At 40.7% G+C, this 17,399-nt stretch overlaps 1 protein-coding gene across 1 annotated transcript; it reads right to left on the reverse strand.

Annotated features, from left to right (window-relative positions):
* Positions 1-172: 172 nt before the first annotated feature.
* Positions 173-4,573, reverse strand: lemd1 (LEM domain containing 1). Its single transcript, XM_070840174.1, has 6 exons — positions 4,308-4,573; positions 3,246-3,354; positions 2,960-3,106; positions 2,802-2,866; positions 1,088-1,161; positions 173-863 (listed from the first exon to the last, which is right to left on the reverse strand). The coding sequence occupies exons 1-6, from the start codon at positions 4,500-4,502 to the stop codon at positions 560-562; spliced, it is 894 nt and encodes a 297-aa protein (XP_070696275.1). The 5' UTR covers positions 4,503-4,573; the 3' UTR covers positions 173-559.
* Between the last annotated feature and the right edge of the window lie 12,826 nt (positions 4,574-17,399).

Below are 17,399 nucleotides of genomic sequence, written 5' to 3' on the forward strand. Positions count from 1 at the left end.
ATAATAAGAGTGGATTTTACTGTGTGAAGGACCCCTGCTGCATTCTGCATGTGTCCTTTTTCTCTTCAGCTGGTATTATCAGGTGCACAAAAAAGTACGAATTAAAACATCCTTTATTGAAATATAGTTCAAATATTTAAAAAAAAACAACAACATACAAGTACAGGGACTCTAACTCATTGAAAAGGCACCATCGTGTTACACAATTTTGGTAGGAAATACAAAACAATACAGCATTGTGATTATTACTTTGACATTTGAGAAAATCTTCATCTCAACATCTCGACTGAATCTCTGTGTTTTAGGACTTGTATCAACTACACTGTCAAGAGCACTTTGGTAACACATCCCTAAGCAGAACACATAAAAATGTAAAACTGGACTTTGAGGTTTGCTCCCATATGGACACACAAATACAGTTTACAACTAAACAAAGTGTTTAAATCCATATGTACTCCTTGAAGATATCCCAAGTCACACAAAGTCATTATGGCTCGCATCAACAAAAAACATGACTCTCACGCTTGTAAGTCAATATAGAGCGTTAAAAGACCTGCAATTACTCCTGTCCAGAGATCGCTGGTGTCTCAGCCTGAGGAAAAAGCCCCTCCTCACTGTCTGACTCCTGGTTTAGACTGTCCAGTAAAGCCATGAACGGACTGAGTGAGCTCTCCTCAACACAAACATAAATCAGGTACAGGAGACACGCCACAGTGATGAAGACCAAAATCTGTATGTGGATGGGCACAAGGCGGCGCTCCACCTCTCGCCTCTCCAGGGTCGTGGGACTGGCCGGAGTGTCTGGATACGCGTACTGGATAGGTCTCCCTGCCGCACCCTTGATGGGTCTCCGACGAGTGACGCTGAAATACAACAGGGCATATGTGCTGAAAATCCAATCACAAAACTCCTACCATGCGTCCCTATGTGCTCCTATGCGTGCTGTCTATGTGTCACCCACCACTAATTCAATTTTCTGTACATCTCTTATGCTTTGGTGAAATCTAGTTCTCACTCAGCAACATGTTAGAAAGCTCTGAAGAGTTTCCAAAGGGACAAACGATAGCAGTGTTGGCGGGGTACTTACTAGATCCCTGTAGGTGTGGTCTGAGTGTCTGGAAACATGTCCTTTAACGTATTTTCAACAGGTTCCTCAGGAAGCTAGAAAAGAAAATAGAAATGACTGACAAAGTGGACCAGAGATACATATCAGAGAAAGCCGAGCCCCAACAAGTAAGGTAGATATGAAGGGAAAGGGTGATTGTTCATGTAATATCCAGAGATCTGACACATACTGCCAAAATAATAAAACAGAGCTACTGTTAGGGGTATTGTGATTCATTTTTTAGTTTGGGTTACATAAAGTGACACTGATATATGAAAGGAGTGACACCAAACAAAGTGTTCAAGTGGTTCGGGATTAAAAAAAAAAAAAGCCAGTAAGATGTATTTGCCTTCGTTCCCCATTTATAAGGGGAGGCTTTGGGAGTGTAGTACAGGGTCTGCTTCTTCGTGGCGTACTTGTCCACAACTGGCACGTCCAGCTAAGGAGAGGAGATGATCATAACAGATGATGATACACAGGATTTCTGTAGTCTGAATTTCCTCCAGTGAACCTCTCCAACGCTTTAACCGCCACCAAAACGTGGCTGAACAATGAGAGCACTACTGACCCTGTTGGACCGCGACCAATGTTCCTGCACATTGCTCCCATTCAACTCTCTCTCAGTGTCTGTGCTAGTAGATAGTGACCTCCGACTCTCCATCTGTTGTTTAGAGTGAGAATGTACTGAGTGAGCACTCCTGTGGTGATTACTCACAGCAAAAAAATACAATTAAATGACGGGGTAAATTTTAGGATGTGGGATGAACTTTCCTCCTCAACCATCTGAGTGATGCTGAAGGCCTGAGAGGAAAATGATGGGCAACCATTGGGCATAACCGATTGTGATTCAGATGAAACCTGCAAGGATTAGTATTATCGAGTTAACAGCAACACTAACATGTATCAGTCATTACACAACCCATACACCAGTGAGATACCAACGCCCATCTCTGTAAAACGCTAAACATATCCCATTGGTGGCTAGAGCAGGACACACAATAGAGCAGACAGTCTAAGTTAGGAATGCAGAGAATTTAAAATCCACAAGAGAGGTGAAATAAGACCAGCCTACCCCTGATCCTAATCGTGGCCGTTGATCTACAGAGGATGCTCTACTAATTCCTACGGGAATCTGCGCGCAGTGAGACTGACTCCGCTTGGATGATTTTAACGCATTCCCTGAATTCCACTTGGGACAAGGTTCCCTGCTTCTAGGAGCACAAGCACGCTGCAAAAAGCCAACCCAGTCAAACACAGAAAAAAAAAAAAGAAGCACATCAGTGTCCCCTGAGAATTCAGTTTGACAGGATTTTGTGAGCGCAGTATGAATATCTGTGGTGTTTACCAGCCTTGATGAGGGTAAAAAGCACTGTGGGTAAACAAAGCCCCCATTCTGACAATACAAGTCTTCCTGTGAAATGTAAAAAGAACACACACTCAAAATGCAAGCTAATATTCGAAAGAGTGAGCACTTTCATTTAGAACCACATTTTACAGCAGCGATATGTAACCACTAGATGGCACCGTAGGGGAGATTTATGTCTACAATACAGTTAGTGATGGCAAAGGCACAACAGCCAGATCTATTAACCACCAAAAGTGACATACGTGGTGTATCTTCCTCATTTAAGACTATTCATGAACAGAGAAACTCCGAATCATTTAAGCAAAGATATTAAGACTACTGTTTTCTCACCTGTATGCTGTCTTGTTGGGCCTGGTCCGACTGCTCAACTCTTTCCTCTTTTGCTGCTTCAGAGCCTGTACAAGCCACAGCAAATAATACAGAGCATATGATTATTTGATACCAGCCATAAAAATCTAGACACAAATTAGCAGTATTCCTGGTCATACCTGACTCTTCGTCCTCCTCTTCCCCATTTTCCTCCTCTTCTTCACTGTCAGAGTACAGCACGCCTTTCTTTGCTCCATTCAGATGCTCATGTCCATCAGATTGAAGCAGTTTCCTGAGCTTCTTCTCATACAAGGCCCTGGTGGAGGCTAGCACAGACAAACAATACTATAGTAAGAAGTTTCTTAAGACAGCAACAAACAGACCCAAAAACATAGAGTGAAAGTAAATATTACCTCTTAACATGCAATGAAACAAACTTCAAGACAGCATTTAGTGCAACCTCACCGACTATGGGCCCAGCTTTCACCCCGTGTACGAGCAGCGCGGCCTTGAGGTCATCATCAGTCAAACCACTCGGGTCGGGCATCTCCGTTTCCTCTGGATCCTCCTTGTCCTCACAAAACAAAATTACTTGGATTGAGACAAAGCCTGCTGCTTGCAAGTGTGGGACACGGAGCATAAAAACAGCTGGAGGCTGCAGTTCACAAATTAATTCACTATTAATCTAATCTGGGTACTGATATAAATGTTCTGTCTTATGCATTCACCTATACTAAATAACCACAGAGGAATAGGTTTAAAAAAATGAAAGATAGACTTATAGTAGATCCCAACAATATGTAAGAGGGCCTATTTTACCATATATATATATATAAAACAGAAAAAACAGCAAAGCAGTTTAGATGTTTTATTGTTTTTAACTTTAATTTAATAAGGGGATGCTATGTACACTCAGACTGTCCAGACAGTGTTTCTGACAGTGCCCATGACACAGCACAGAAACAACTTCCACACTCCTAAGTGCTGGTGCTCTTCCTGGCACACATAAATGAGTGTGACAGGTGCAGCAAGCACATGCACACGACTGTAAAGGCAACTGCAGAAACTTGTGGTGTAAGCCTATACCACCTATACAGCCGGGGGCTTAGAGCTCAGGGACCTCAAATGCTGCAGCATGCTGAGAGGACTGTTTGTTAGCCAGTGACCCACATCCACCCCTCCTCCCCTCCGAGGCTACTGACCTTGCAGCATCGGTTTAATTCATTTAATACCAAATATTATCATTATTAAGCACAGTGACCCCATATTATCAGATACAATTGTTGATGTCCTTGAAGGCAGCATTGCTGACAATACTTGTAATTATGTCAAACGGCACTTGGGGTAAATTTCTGAGACACAATCTGTCACAGCTGGTCTTTAAAATCAGATTACACTCACTGCTACCATCAAGCTAAATTAACTTTACTGCAAGTTGTGGTTAAGAGCAGAACGTGTTTTACTCCGCAAAAGTCAATAACAAAAATATCCTGGGGCAAAATTAGTCAAACAGTTTGATCAACTCACTGCCACATCTTGTACTTGTTCGTCCTCGTCGCTAGAAAAATCGGCTGCGTTTTTCTGCTCGATGTGTTTTAGGTGCAGCTCCACGTACACGTCCTTTCTGCTCTTGGCAGGTGGCAGCGCGACGCTGTGGGCGATTAAATCTGACTTCAGTCTAGTTTTAGAGAGGTGAGCCGGGTCCTCCTCAAACAGCGGCATGTCGCAGGGACCAAGAGGAAGAAGGAAAGTATCTGAACTTCAGTGCCTGTCTGTCTGTCTGTCTGTCTGTGTGTGTGTGTGAGGGACAGAGCTGCTCAGCCTGCGGTCTGAAAACTACACTGACTGAACTGGGAACAGCTGCAGAGGGCCACTTGATTGACAGCGAGTAGCTAGCTTAACGTTACATTACACACAAGCTAAGCGACATGTGTTTAGCTAGCTTTAAAGCTTACGTTACACTAGATTAAACTTGATAGCTTTCTATTAAATGATGATGAACATTAAGATAATAAGTTGAAAAGGCACGTGTGGCTTAGTTCTGTGGTTAGCTTCTTTGTTTTTGGGTGTAATTAACACATTTTAACAGATAACGAACATAGCTAGCGTTAGTTAGCATGGTGAACGTGGTTCTTGTAATATTAACTGTCCGTTTTTAAGCACAATACCTAAATAAATATGGAAGCTCGGAGCTACCATTGTTAAAAGGAGAACATTTTATCAAAATTAATTTAGTCAAATTAAAAATGACTTATTGTAAGTAAAGAAAACGCATGCAAATGGACAAAACACCCATGCCAAACACTTGGAGCCTCTTCATTATTTTGACAACACCAAATATTGACAGTAACTCAATGAGTCGCAAACCACAAGTGTGTCATTCAGCTCTGGAGACATTTACAGTGTATTTCCAAGACGTTTGCAACGTTTTTTCTAAATGCAGCATGTATCGTCAAATTAATGATTAATTAATGATGTTTTCTCAATTTGCTAGTGTCTTGTCTATTTGCAGGTGTTTTCTTGTGTGTTGAGCTCTCTGGGTCACCATAAAAAGCACAGTGGGAACAACGTCTCTGTTCTTTTCAGGTGTCCCCATAAGCCATGGCAGGGTGACAGTGAGCCAGCATGCACAATACCAGGTGATACCCTAAAACTAAAGCAGCTAAATGGAATCCAGCCATCACTAAAGCAACAGTTGGTAAATATTGGCTGAAAGTTTCACTATATCGTGACAGTGGTACACGAGACATCTATGAAGAAGCCAGGTTCCTCTCTGTCTCTGTACTGTGAACTCCACTGTACTGTTGTGTACACCGTTATGGCCTCCTTAGTCGCCGTGGATAGCCTGTGCATGCGTGGCTGCCTCCTCTGCCGGAATGGGCTTTGTAGGCAGAGCTAATGCAAGAGGGAGACGGAGGTACCTGGAAGTTGTACTCTTTCAAATTCCAAACTCCACTCCCTTCTCAATGCTACCGACTGCTGCTTTAATGTTATTATTTACACCTGTGCCTTTCCTACTGTGACATGCCGCAATGTCCTCTCTGAAAAAGGTTTATTGGGAACCCCAACATCAAAGGTTGTTCACACAGTTGAATCTGAAGTGCAAAAGCATGCAGTCTAACCGATGTATACCTTTGACGTCCAGGTTTGACCCAGGCTTTGGTTGTTGTTGGTCTTGTGGTGTCTCTGGTGCATGCTGCTGCTGCATTTTGACTGGAGTGATGCATCCACCTAGTGCATGCAGAAACGGTGAGTACATTCTTTCCTACCTGGTAAAAGATAAAAAACAAAACAAAACACTTGTTCAGGTGATTGTCTGTAAAACAGGGGGTACCAAAAGTCCACACCTCAGGCAGGCAGCTGCTCCAACAAACATGTTGATTATCTGAACAACATGGTCAAGATACAACTTGGTAAACCTGCATATTTGGAACAGGCTTCTGGTGCTTTCATAGATCTTATCTGTATGAAATAAGTGAAATCACCTGGCAGGCTTTAGTTTGAATGAAAATCTGCATCATGGCTACCTATTCCAGAGATCTTTATCAAAATCCATGATTATTGAATCCAGGTGGACGACTGTGTAGACTGAAACTCAACAACAACCAGCCCCCCGTAACATTGGTACTGAAGTCACTTGAGCTGTTCCTAGCAGTTAGCCTGCTTCACCAAACAGGTCCCTGATTCAGGGGCTGGGTTATCATAAATGGTCCCTTCCTGTTTTGGTTTAGGTGACGCAAAAGCACAAGAAAAGAAAACAAAATTAAACAGTATAAGATGTTCCCACAGGATGGTGTTACTTGAAAACCACTTTATGCCAGCCAAAACATCAACAGATGAAGCCAAATGGAACAATAGATGGGTTGTTTTGTTTGTTTTGTTACAAGTGGAACAAAACTAGTTAAAACATGCTTTGCCACTCTGTGCATGCACATATGAAATAACAAGTCAGCAGGTGTTTACATCGCACTACAGTCATATTTGAGCACACTTTGAACAGACTCGATCACCTGCTGTGTTGTTTACTGTTGTGAATTTGAACGGTTCCATTTTTAGATTGGACCAGTGCATTGTGAAGTGTGAAAAAACAACATTTGTTTTCATTGCTGATTTCCAGAGAGATGAGGGGATTGAATTTGCCTGATTGAGATCCATCAGTTGTGAATACTTATCCTGTTTTTTTATTAGATTAAAAAAAAAGAAGCATTTTTTGAAATATTTTTCTATTTATTTCCAAAGAACCTCCTTTTTTTTGTATGCGCATTATTGTTCTTGTCCTGCAGCTTTTGCCAGTGATTTAGAGCAGGTAGGTCAGAAAACCGTTGCTTGTTATGGAGCTGTCCTTCTACATGTGTGCTCCTTTTTTGGTTATCATGATGCGTGCATGTGGCTCACGCGGTATACAGTCCTGTCAATGATTTTCACTTTATTGCACTGATCAACAGATGGCGTTAGCACGCCAAGATATACTGCAAAGATATGCCACAAAGATATGCCACAAAGGCAGGGAAAAGGAAAGTGGCAAGTTAATAAAAAATAACATGGCTTTTAGTTAGTTTACAGGAAAACTCCGCAGGGCACCTTAAAACTCACCCAACCAGGACATCACTGTGAAAATGAGTGAAATATTGCAATCCCATTCATTGTTCTGCAACAATGTTTTACTGTTATGGTTTTGAATAAATCAAATCAAAAAAGATATACAGTAGATTTAAAGTTACAATTGTGACATTTAGACACTGCCATATTTAATATTTGAAATGCATACACAAAGGTTTACTGATAATGTAAAAGTCTTAAAATTCTTGTGGTCTGCAACTTGACTCGCTCATACTTGCTTTGCACAGAGAATTAAGCACTGATTCAAGAAGTTTGATATATGGATGCATCCAAGTTCAAAGTCAGGAAATATTCAACAGTGACTTATTGGGCTTAGAAGGCTGAATGCTCTTTTGAAAAATGTACTCGACGGGGAGGGGGTAGGAACCATGAGAGGCCACACTTGAAGGGCTTTTTACAAGTGCTGTAATGGCTCAGCTTGCTGAGGTGCACACCATGCACCACGATGATACAGTTTAAAATTTATAACCTTGCTGCATGGTATCCTCATATGGCCTCTATCAGAAATGAGCAATAATAATATTGAAATCACAATTACCATTAAACAGTCAGTTCTAATGCTACATCAAGGTAAAGTTACTAAAGTGTTCCCACTTTAGTATTGGGGATTCATAAATGTCAGTCCTTCATTGAACAAAGGTTATAACTGTGACTTGTGCTATATTGATATTATATTACGATATTGTGCTATATTTAGCACTGCTACAGGTCAGCACACAACCTTTGCTTGAATTTGGATACAGAAAGACCTTATCTCTGTCTTTCTTATCACTGACAATTAGACAAAAGACCAAAAGACAGGCCAGTAATTGGATCCCCACAATATGGCTACCAGGTTACAGTTTATAGTTATAAACTGTGCTTGGTTGGAAAAGATGGAGGAAAAAACCTTTTCTAAAGATATTATAGCAATGGTATAATGAGCTTTTCATATTTCTATTCTGCACATGTTGCAGCTGTACATGCTGCACGTGTCATCAATAATGAGATAATCGTTTCCTCGTACAGGTACAAAGAAAGCAGGTTGATTCAGTTGAACCATATCATAATTTTGGTGATTTTGGCCAACTGGAGTGAATAATGTTACCCCATTTTTTTATCTATAGGAAAAGGTTTGCTGTTTTTAGAGCTGTATCTTTTTAAGGCTCTATTAGAGAATAATGACGTCATACTCCATAGACTTTAACTAACATTGGTAGAACTAGACAGATGTCCTTTGATGAGGAAATGGCTTGAAAACATATTAATGTCCTCGCTGGTGGGTGTTGAGAGATCAATATTATAAGCTTAAAAAACCTTTTAACTTCCACTTTATAATGACAGGTGGCATTGAATATCCCATAGTCATTAGGGTAAACACATGCATAAATGCACGGAGCTCCACAGTAAGCTTCCTCCCAGTAGTAAGTAATGAGCTGTTCATGGACATTGTAGCAGCTGACAGCAGCAGAAAAATAACTCTTTCCTTGACCACCTGCTAAGTCACAACTTTTATGAAAAGCAGGCAGTTGTTTCCAAAAACCTCCTCAGGAAAATAACTAATGTTATTTGTATTTTGTCCCACAACTCCAAATGTTTGATGCAAGGAAGGATGCGCAATGTAGATGCTGAGGGCAGCAGCTTTTGTTAATGTCATTACATAAGACTGTAGATGCTTCAAATATCAGGGCTGAACAAACTGCTGCACAAGTTAAACTTGCGTTAAAAATGCCAAACGAAGGATGTACCTTATGTTTGGATTCTGTTCATTGATTGACTTTCTCATCTTCAAAATATACTTAAGTTAAGAAGTCATTAAACAGAGTTCCTAAGTTGACTGTCCACTGTGTATCCAATGGCTTTAAACCCTACATGACACGTTAGAAAGAACTCACATAGGAATAGAAAGCCATAAGACACAGTTGTGGTTTGATTTGTAAGATGATAATACAAAATCACTCTCCGATGCAGTTTGAGAAATCATGCACTTAGAGATGAAAGGTTAACAACAAACAGGAAAAACAGGGGCAGGTTGAAGGTAGCATTCAGGATTTAAAACTCACATCCACATGAATAATTAACCAAAGAAACTGAAAGTATTCATCTCAGGCCTGGGGGAGTAGAATGAAATTGTCCTGTGAGTGTTTAGACAGAAAGAATTACATTTTTCACAACACAAAATCAAATAAATTGACCCCTACTTGATGCTTTACAGTAATTTTCTGCAATCTTTTCAATTCCTTAGGGGGTTTACAGAATAATCTTTGATTTAAAATGCAGTTTTAAATCAGTGTCTACCGGGAAAAGGTGCAATGTTAATCAAAAGGATTTTGTTTCTGAATTCAAAACATATTATGTAAAGTCTTTCTATATTCTGTAGCAAGGCCCTGCTTGACTTCCTCAAGCACAAAGGAGATCATTACCTCAGCATTTTAATTCAACCACTGGGCACAGGAGGCTTTGCAGTTTTTATTAATGACTGAAATATTTTTGCAGATATAAAGTTAGCACTTCCGTGCAGTAGCCTTTGTGCCTCTTTTAATCAGAGCCATCATACAAGCTTATTAATACACAGAAACACTACCAGCATTCTTGATTGGTTTCACTGTAGGTTAATTTATAGTCTTATGATTCTTTAACCTTAATTTATTGTGAATTTATTCTATCTTTTCCATACATAGAACCAAGGCACAAGTCTGTTTATCACCATTTTTAGCTTGGGACCATTTTCAACCGCTTAGTGGGACTCAGCACTCCAGCTATGCAGGCCAAAGCTGCTCACCCAGATGTCTGCTCAGAAAACAGTAGCCTTTATAAAAACATGAAAAAAATCTTGTGGACAGAGAGGAAACTGGCTACTATAGAAGACAGAGGAGGCATTTGTTGACATTGTATCAAGTGCAACGCTGAGGTATTTGAGGCACAGAGGGGCCAGGTATTTGTCAGTCAGTGTTTCTTGTGCTTTTGCTGTCTCCAACTCAACAACAAAAGCCCCATTGAGACAGCCTCCCTTTTTTCTCTGAACAAGCACACAAAGCTTCCTGTACTAGCCTGCAACTGTCCAGTACTGAGAGAACTACTTCTAGTCGTCTTTTTATGCACCTGTTTCAAGTTTCTCTGGCTGTGCAAGGGAGCAAAACACTTTGTCACAGAGTTTCACGTCTTTTCTCATTGCTTTGTCACATTTAACTTTTCTTGTGACCAGCTTTTTTTTTTTAACTTCCATCATAAGACATAATGATTTTATCCTAAGGAGATCTGGGGTCGTCAGCCTCACCAAACATCAAACTGCTTACACTGAGATTAAGCTCTCATTGTCCTTGCGTATGCTGGATATTCACATGACCTTTGACAGAGAGCATCGCTTTCTGATTGAGGGAAAGTGTTTACCAGCCTTTTCCAGGTTCGAAAAAAGACCACTGCCATTGAGCTCCAGGGAGCCTGTGCTCATGCATGTCTCAGCATAAATTAGTAAAGCCCCTGTGTCAGACTCTGTCCAGACAAGGAGGTGAATCTCAGCCACAGGGCCACATTAGCTTTAATCCCTAGACATTGTACACGGTCCCTCTCTGCTGGGAGCCAATTCAGGGAATCGTCAGTAGCCAGATGTTTTTAATAGCTTTAGATTATGGCCATCTTTAATATATTTGAATCCATTCTTCTGTTCTTATGAGAGAAGACTATGAGCAGTGTGGCAATGTTCTCCACAAAGCTATAATAATACAGAAAATGACCAGTATCTCTCAATGTGACATTTAGACACTGGCTTTTAATATAAACGTAAAGATGAAGGTAAAGGAGAGGCACCTGATTTCTTCTCCTATGCAGTGCTCCCTTCTCATTTGTTGAAAACACACCTAAGCACCTTCCACTGGCAGACAACACAACCAAAACACATTGAAACACTGCATACAACACATCCTCAGTGTCATTCTTGGTGAAAACAAACAGCTATTTTGACCAGCACACTTTACACTTTTGAAAGTAACGCTGACATTTAGTTCCAGATGCATTCTTATGCTATGAATCTGACTCTTACCTCCTTCTCCCTCTCCTGCGTCCCTCGCTGGAACGAGTATGGCATCCCCTCAGCCTAATACTGTATAGAGAGACAATGGGTAGTGGGGGGGAGGAGTTACTATGTGAGCAGGAGCGAGAGTGGGGAGACAGAGGGTAAGAGGTAAGGCAGAATGAAAACTGGGAGGGAGAGAGAGAGAGAGACAGAGAGCATGAGCGGGAGAACGAGGGCTCAGATGGGAGATCACTCGTTCACAATACTCTCAAACCAAGAATCTGACGAAACGCTACATGAATGACAATTCTTGAGCATCCACACCCCCCCTTCCCGTCGCCCCCTCCTCAGTTGCGATGTTAGAGAAAACAGCAACCAGAAATCCCTCTTCACGTGGGAAATGTAAGGAAAAACAAGAAACTGTGAGAGAATGGGTCCTGGTTTTAAACAAGTCCCTTTCTTTGGCTTTCTTTGAATGAGTTCTTAAGATTCTGAGTTGGCAGAGTGCCCATGGATCCTGGATGGAAAAGGATAAAAGAGGGGCTGAGGTAGGGGGGCTGTCTATTGTGTTTGTTCCTTTCCTTTCAGTCCTGGCACTCCAGTTGATCTTTGCAGCCAGTTGCTGAATATTCCAGTCACTTATTCCTCGTTTGTAAACAGAAGCTCGCATTTTTTTAATTAATTTTCATCTGGAGCGATGGTCATGTTATCATCCGGGAATGAGGCAAACTTTGCTTTTGTCATCCTGCACGTACATTATTGACAGTTTGGGTGTAAGGTTTAAAGTAGAAACCCAGGACCAAAATAATTGCCAAAGGAGCAGTGGCTCACTCAGTCAGCACTGATCTGAAGATCCCGGTGTCTTAGTCTTTGTTTGGGCCTCTTTTCTCCCTTCTTTGTCCTCCCAACAGTCCATCACTAGTACAGGGAGAATGCTGTATTGCCTGGTGAATCTGGGATGAAGACAGCAGGTGCTGTTGCCCCTCTCTGAGCCACATTCACTCACAGCTTTCTCCCCCTCCATCCGTTTCCTCTACTAACTCAGCCTCCTCCCCCTGTCTATGTGAGGGGGGGGGGTAGATAGGGAGAATGTGCTACTGTATAATGAAGCACAAGAAACAAACCCAGCAAAAATATACAGTTTGTTGAAGGTTTTAATGAGTGACGTCACGTTGTCCTGATCAGAATAGCTGATGAGCTGTGACAAAAAGCGAAGGCGATCATGTTAAGGGTGTTAAAGGATTAATGGAGCTGCATCTCCTTGTCAGTCACCACTGTGCTTCTCGTCGCTGTTTGTGCTGCATCAGTGCCGCAAGAGAAGCCCTGTTTTGACTCACAGTCTATCCCCCCCCCCCCCCCCCCCCCCTTCCTCCTCCCCCACAAACCCTTCCCTACCCTCTCTCTGTCTTCCTCTTGCTTTCCCTCAAATAAACACACAGGCTCGGTTCATTACTATTCACCAGGTTTCACTAAGACACGCATCATTGCTCTGCTCCCTACAACTGTGCCGGGAGAGGCGGGGGAGAGGAGGACAGGGAGAAGATGAGGAAGGGAAAGGCAAGAGACATCTCATGATAGAAAAGAATAAATCACCATTGTGTTCTATGTGTCCGGATGTGTGTACAAACATATATTACCAGACAGCTGCATGCATGAGTTGTTCTCTCTTCTGCCACTGACAGAAAAAATCTTCAGGGGAACAAAGCTGGTTCATTCCTCAAATACAGAAATCTGTTTTCCTTTGTGGGGTTTTGAATTCATCACTTGCCTTTCACTAAATCCACTGAGGTCGTACACTCTATCAAAGCATTCAAATTATTATCCGTGCTCATATACTAACAAAGCACCTCATCCATGAAAATGGGCACAATGCTTGATTTCGATTCCTGTGTTGGCTCAGTCTCAGCTTTCTATAGTCAAGAACCCACCGTCACATCCATTTCAGGAAAACTGTACTTCACTGTGAAACTAATCCTTTGTTATGCTGCTTTTAATTTTACTCTCTAGTCAGCTGTTCTCAATAGAGAAGATTACAATGATTCCTAGAATTACAGCAAAATCATTAGGGAGGAGAAACAAGGCTGCAGTGGTGACCTCCACCTAAAATCGTACAATTGTGATTGTTTGGATGAGTTAAGCTTTCGCCTTGAGCTGCTGTTCAAACTTATGGAAGTGAGCAAGAACATCAGAAGAGCTTCATAGATAACACATTTCTATTAGCTGATAAAAGACTATGTACTGTACTATGTGTAGACTTTCAGTAGTTTTGCAGCTCGTCTATTTTCTTTGTTGTGTAGTGTTTAAGGGAATGACAAACTCCATTCTGTTGTGAAATTTTTCGCACTTATCAACAGCTTTGTTTTTTTTTCTCCAAGGTTTCAAACAAAAAATGAATTATCTCTGCGAGGATTTGCGAACACGGAGAATGCATTTCCTCTTTTCATTCCCACATAACATCAGCAAAGAAAGAACATTTGAGTCATTTTTAAGCCAAAATTACATAAATGCACCTGCTTCTCACAATGTCAAATAGTTTTCATAGTCCTCTATGTTGTCCTCTATCTTTACTGTTATCTGGGGAAAGCAGCTAAAATGAGTGTTAACTTTTTTAACTTTTATATCATATATATTAAATATTGAAATTGTGATAGGCATTTTTACACTATTTTTTTACAGACTATTGCTGTAGCAAATAATAGTCATAATAATCGATAATGAAAATCATGTTCAGTCGCAGCCCTACTATAAAATTTGTGAAGTGGACTTGAGTGGCACAACAATTTAAAGCAAAGCCCACCCTACACCCTGAAATCCCACTGAGAGGATTTAATGTCAGCTTTACTGCATCAAAGCAACAGTTTAAACAGTTTTCAACCAAATTCTGAAAAGTGAAGCCAATGCTGAAGTGCCTTAAACCTGCATTCTTTCTGAAGGCCAGCAGGGGGTAACTCCACAGGTTCCAAAAAGAAGTCCGACTGTATGGAAGTCGAAGATAATGACCCATCTTCTCACTTGATCTATTACGTTCCCCGAAATTATTGTCTGAATCACTACTGTCTTTTGCGTCATTGTAGCATGATGTTCGTTTTGGAAAGTATGGCCCCCATTTAGAGTAATTTTGATGAAGCGGGGTATGATTTAGGGTCGGACTACCTTATGACTAATCAAGGAGAGGCAGATCTTGCCTAATTCTAACCAATCAGAGGTGGGGTCTTTGCAGGATGAACGTCACTTCTGTTTACAAAACCAAGATGGCGACAGCCAAAATGCTAAACTCGAGGCTTCAAATGTCAGTCCGCAAACCAATGGGTGACGTCATGGTGGCTGTGTCCATTTCACAGATGCAGATCAGGCTCCTCAGACATTTGTAGCGAGGGCTAATGTGTAAGGTTGGAAAGAGCTGGACCAAGGCATATGGGGGGATGGCAATCTTTTAAATTTTAAAAGTGCATTGTTTTCCATCTATAACTGGCTCAAGCTTAATTCTAAGATTCCTGACCAACCGCCCCCCCCCCTCCCCTGTAATTTCTGCCCATGGGACTGTTGAAGAATGAGGTTTTTGCACTCAGTTTAATATAATACAAAGCTTAAATGGGATTCTGAAACACCAAATGGGCACAAAGCTGAACACAAGGACAGCATTCTTTTAAGATTGATGATAACTCTGGATTTGTATTAAATAGGTCCCTCCTGTGAGACTTTTTCTCCTGCTGTCCAACCCTGTCTACAAGAGATGATGTTTATATACTTCACTAAATGAGTTTTTTGAGAAAACATTATGGCATTCTTATCAAGAAAATTAGGGAACTAGTAATTAATATATTTACATTGTCAAAATGTTGATATTTAACATATCTAAATGCTAAATGTTCACTGGCAACATTTTTTTATTTGTTTTCAATACTCAATATACAATATTCACTCTTGAAAGACAATTGGCTCATAACAACTAAAACATTATTGGTACTCTAGACCAGCAACTCCCATGTTGTGTGAGGTAAAATTAGTGTTCTTGTCAATGTCTGGTGAGAGAGAGAGAGAGATAACGGCTGTTTCTGGTTAAACAAAAAGGATCCTAAAAGTCTGTCTCTGTCTCCAGTGAACGTCACCACCACCTCTTTTAGACTTGTGAGCAGTACAAACACACAATAATTCTTTCACTTAAAAAACGCTGCCAGTGAACGTGATACAGGTAACGATTACGTTTCCAATCAAAACGTAACTGGCAAAACAAATTAGTAGTAGCCTATATAAACCTAACTCTTAGCAGACTGGGTGGCTGTCTCTAAATCAATTTATTTTGAGTCTATACATAAGAAAACAGAGAAGACCACGTTAGTCAGTAAGATCACTTCCATCCCTCTTTCTTTCTTTGATTTCTTCTCACTCACTGAAAAGAGTTAGTCAGTCTCTCATTTATAGAAATAATTTCACATGAAAGTGAGGCTTTATTTTCCCTCTCTCTCTCTGTCTCAAATTTCTCAGAATAATTATGGTAAGATACCTGATCTACTCATGCACTAACGTTAACAAGTGTTTAATGTCTTGACTGCTTTACCAGCAGCTAGTTTGAAAGCACAGAGCTTCGTAGAATAGCACTGTTTTGCCCTGCAGGCTGCAGACATGTCTGTTTGCATACCACATATCCTTGGCACTATTTTGGGCCTGAGGAGGTGTGTAAGGGGGTGCACTGCAGGGCATTTCCATCCAGGGCTACGGGGACTGACTGGAGAAATGTGGATATGTGACAGATATTTCTTTTTGCTCCAATAGGAGTCTGTGTCATGTCTGCTTTAGCTAATCCCCTCCCTTGTGTTAATGCACATACTGAATCATGTATGCCTGCCTGACTTGACAAGTAAGAATACACAAACATATTGTGACTTCCTCCCTCTCATAGGTGTTTAAATGTTTCTTGCACATATATGATATAATAATAATAAAACATCCACACAGGTATGAATAAAATAATAATTTGAGGTATAGGCATGTACTCCACGTCATTTACTTTCTCTTTATCATGTCGGGCAACGTGCTTTTTCTCTGCAGGCTCAGTGGACTCCTAAGAAACACAGCACATAAATGAAGCAGATAGGGGAAGAAGGAGAAAAAAATAGAGTGATCAGATTATGATTCATGTCACATTGTCCTGGCAGTGTCTCTGGCCTCTGATTGAGAGTTGGCTAAATGTCAGGCTATGGAGATGAGACAGAGAGGAGCAAGGCAATGCTGCTGTTTGTATCCACTTTAGACCCTGTTACTGATGTCCTGTCTTTATGTAGCTGCCATCAGCAAACTGTGTGTCAGACTGAAAAAGAGATGCTGTGTTCTGAAGGTGTTTGAGAGAAAGAAAGGAACAATGAGTATGTTTGAAATATTCAACAGTGATCATTTTGTGTTATAATTAATTACAATTATTATATTTCAGTTTCTTTTTAAAGAGCTGCATAAGTATCGCAATTCTATAAAGGCAATCCTTTTTGAATTTTGAATTGTGAATGAAAGCAATACATTTACACCATCTAGTGTTGAAACTGTGTAGAAATTGCACATAACTGAGAAAGAGAGAGAGAGAGAGAGAGAGAGACAATGAACATGATTTCGTAACATTACAACTAGTTTGGAAGCCAGTCCAATTTACAGAAGTGTAATGTTCGAATTTGAAGTTTCCACATACACTAAAATCAGTGAATAAGTATTGAAATTAAACAGCAAATCGACTTTGAAAAATGAATTGGTAATAATTAAGCATTGCAGTACAATAGATTGTAAATTTTTCAGTGAGAGAAAATGAGGGGATCTTTAATTGAAGACTGTTCAGTGAGTTAAAACTGCTCAACAAAAACCTAAGAAAGAAAGAGGGAAGAAATGTAAGTGGATCACATTTATCATTATTCACTTGCCCACCCAGATTTCAATTTTTAAAGCACTGTTTTGTTAAATAAGGGCAGCATGGTGGTGCAGTGGTGAGCACTGTTGCCTCACAACATGACGGTTCCAGGCTTGGA

The sequence above is a fragment of the Pempheris klunzingeri genome, chromosome 11 (assembly GCF_042242105.1).
Source record: "Pempheris klunzingeri isolate RE-2024b chromosome 11, fPemKlu1.hap1, whole genome shotgun sequence".
Classification (NCBI taxonomy): Eukaryota; Metazoa; Chordata; class Actinopteri; order Acropomatiformes; family Pempheridae; genus Pempheris; species Pempheris klunzingeri.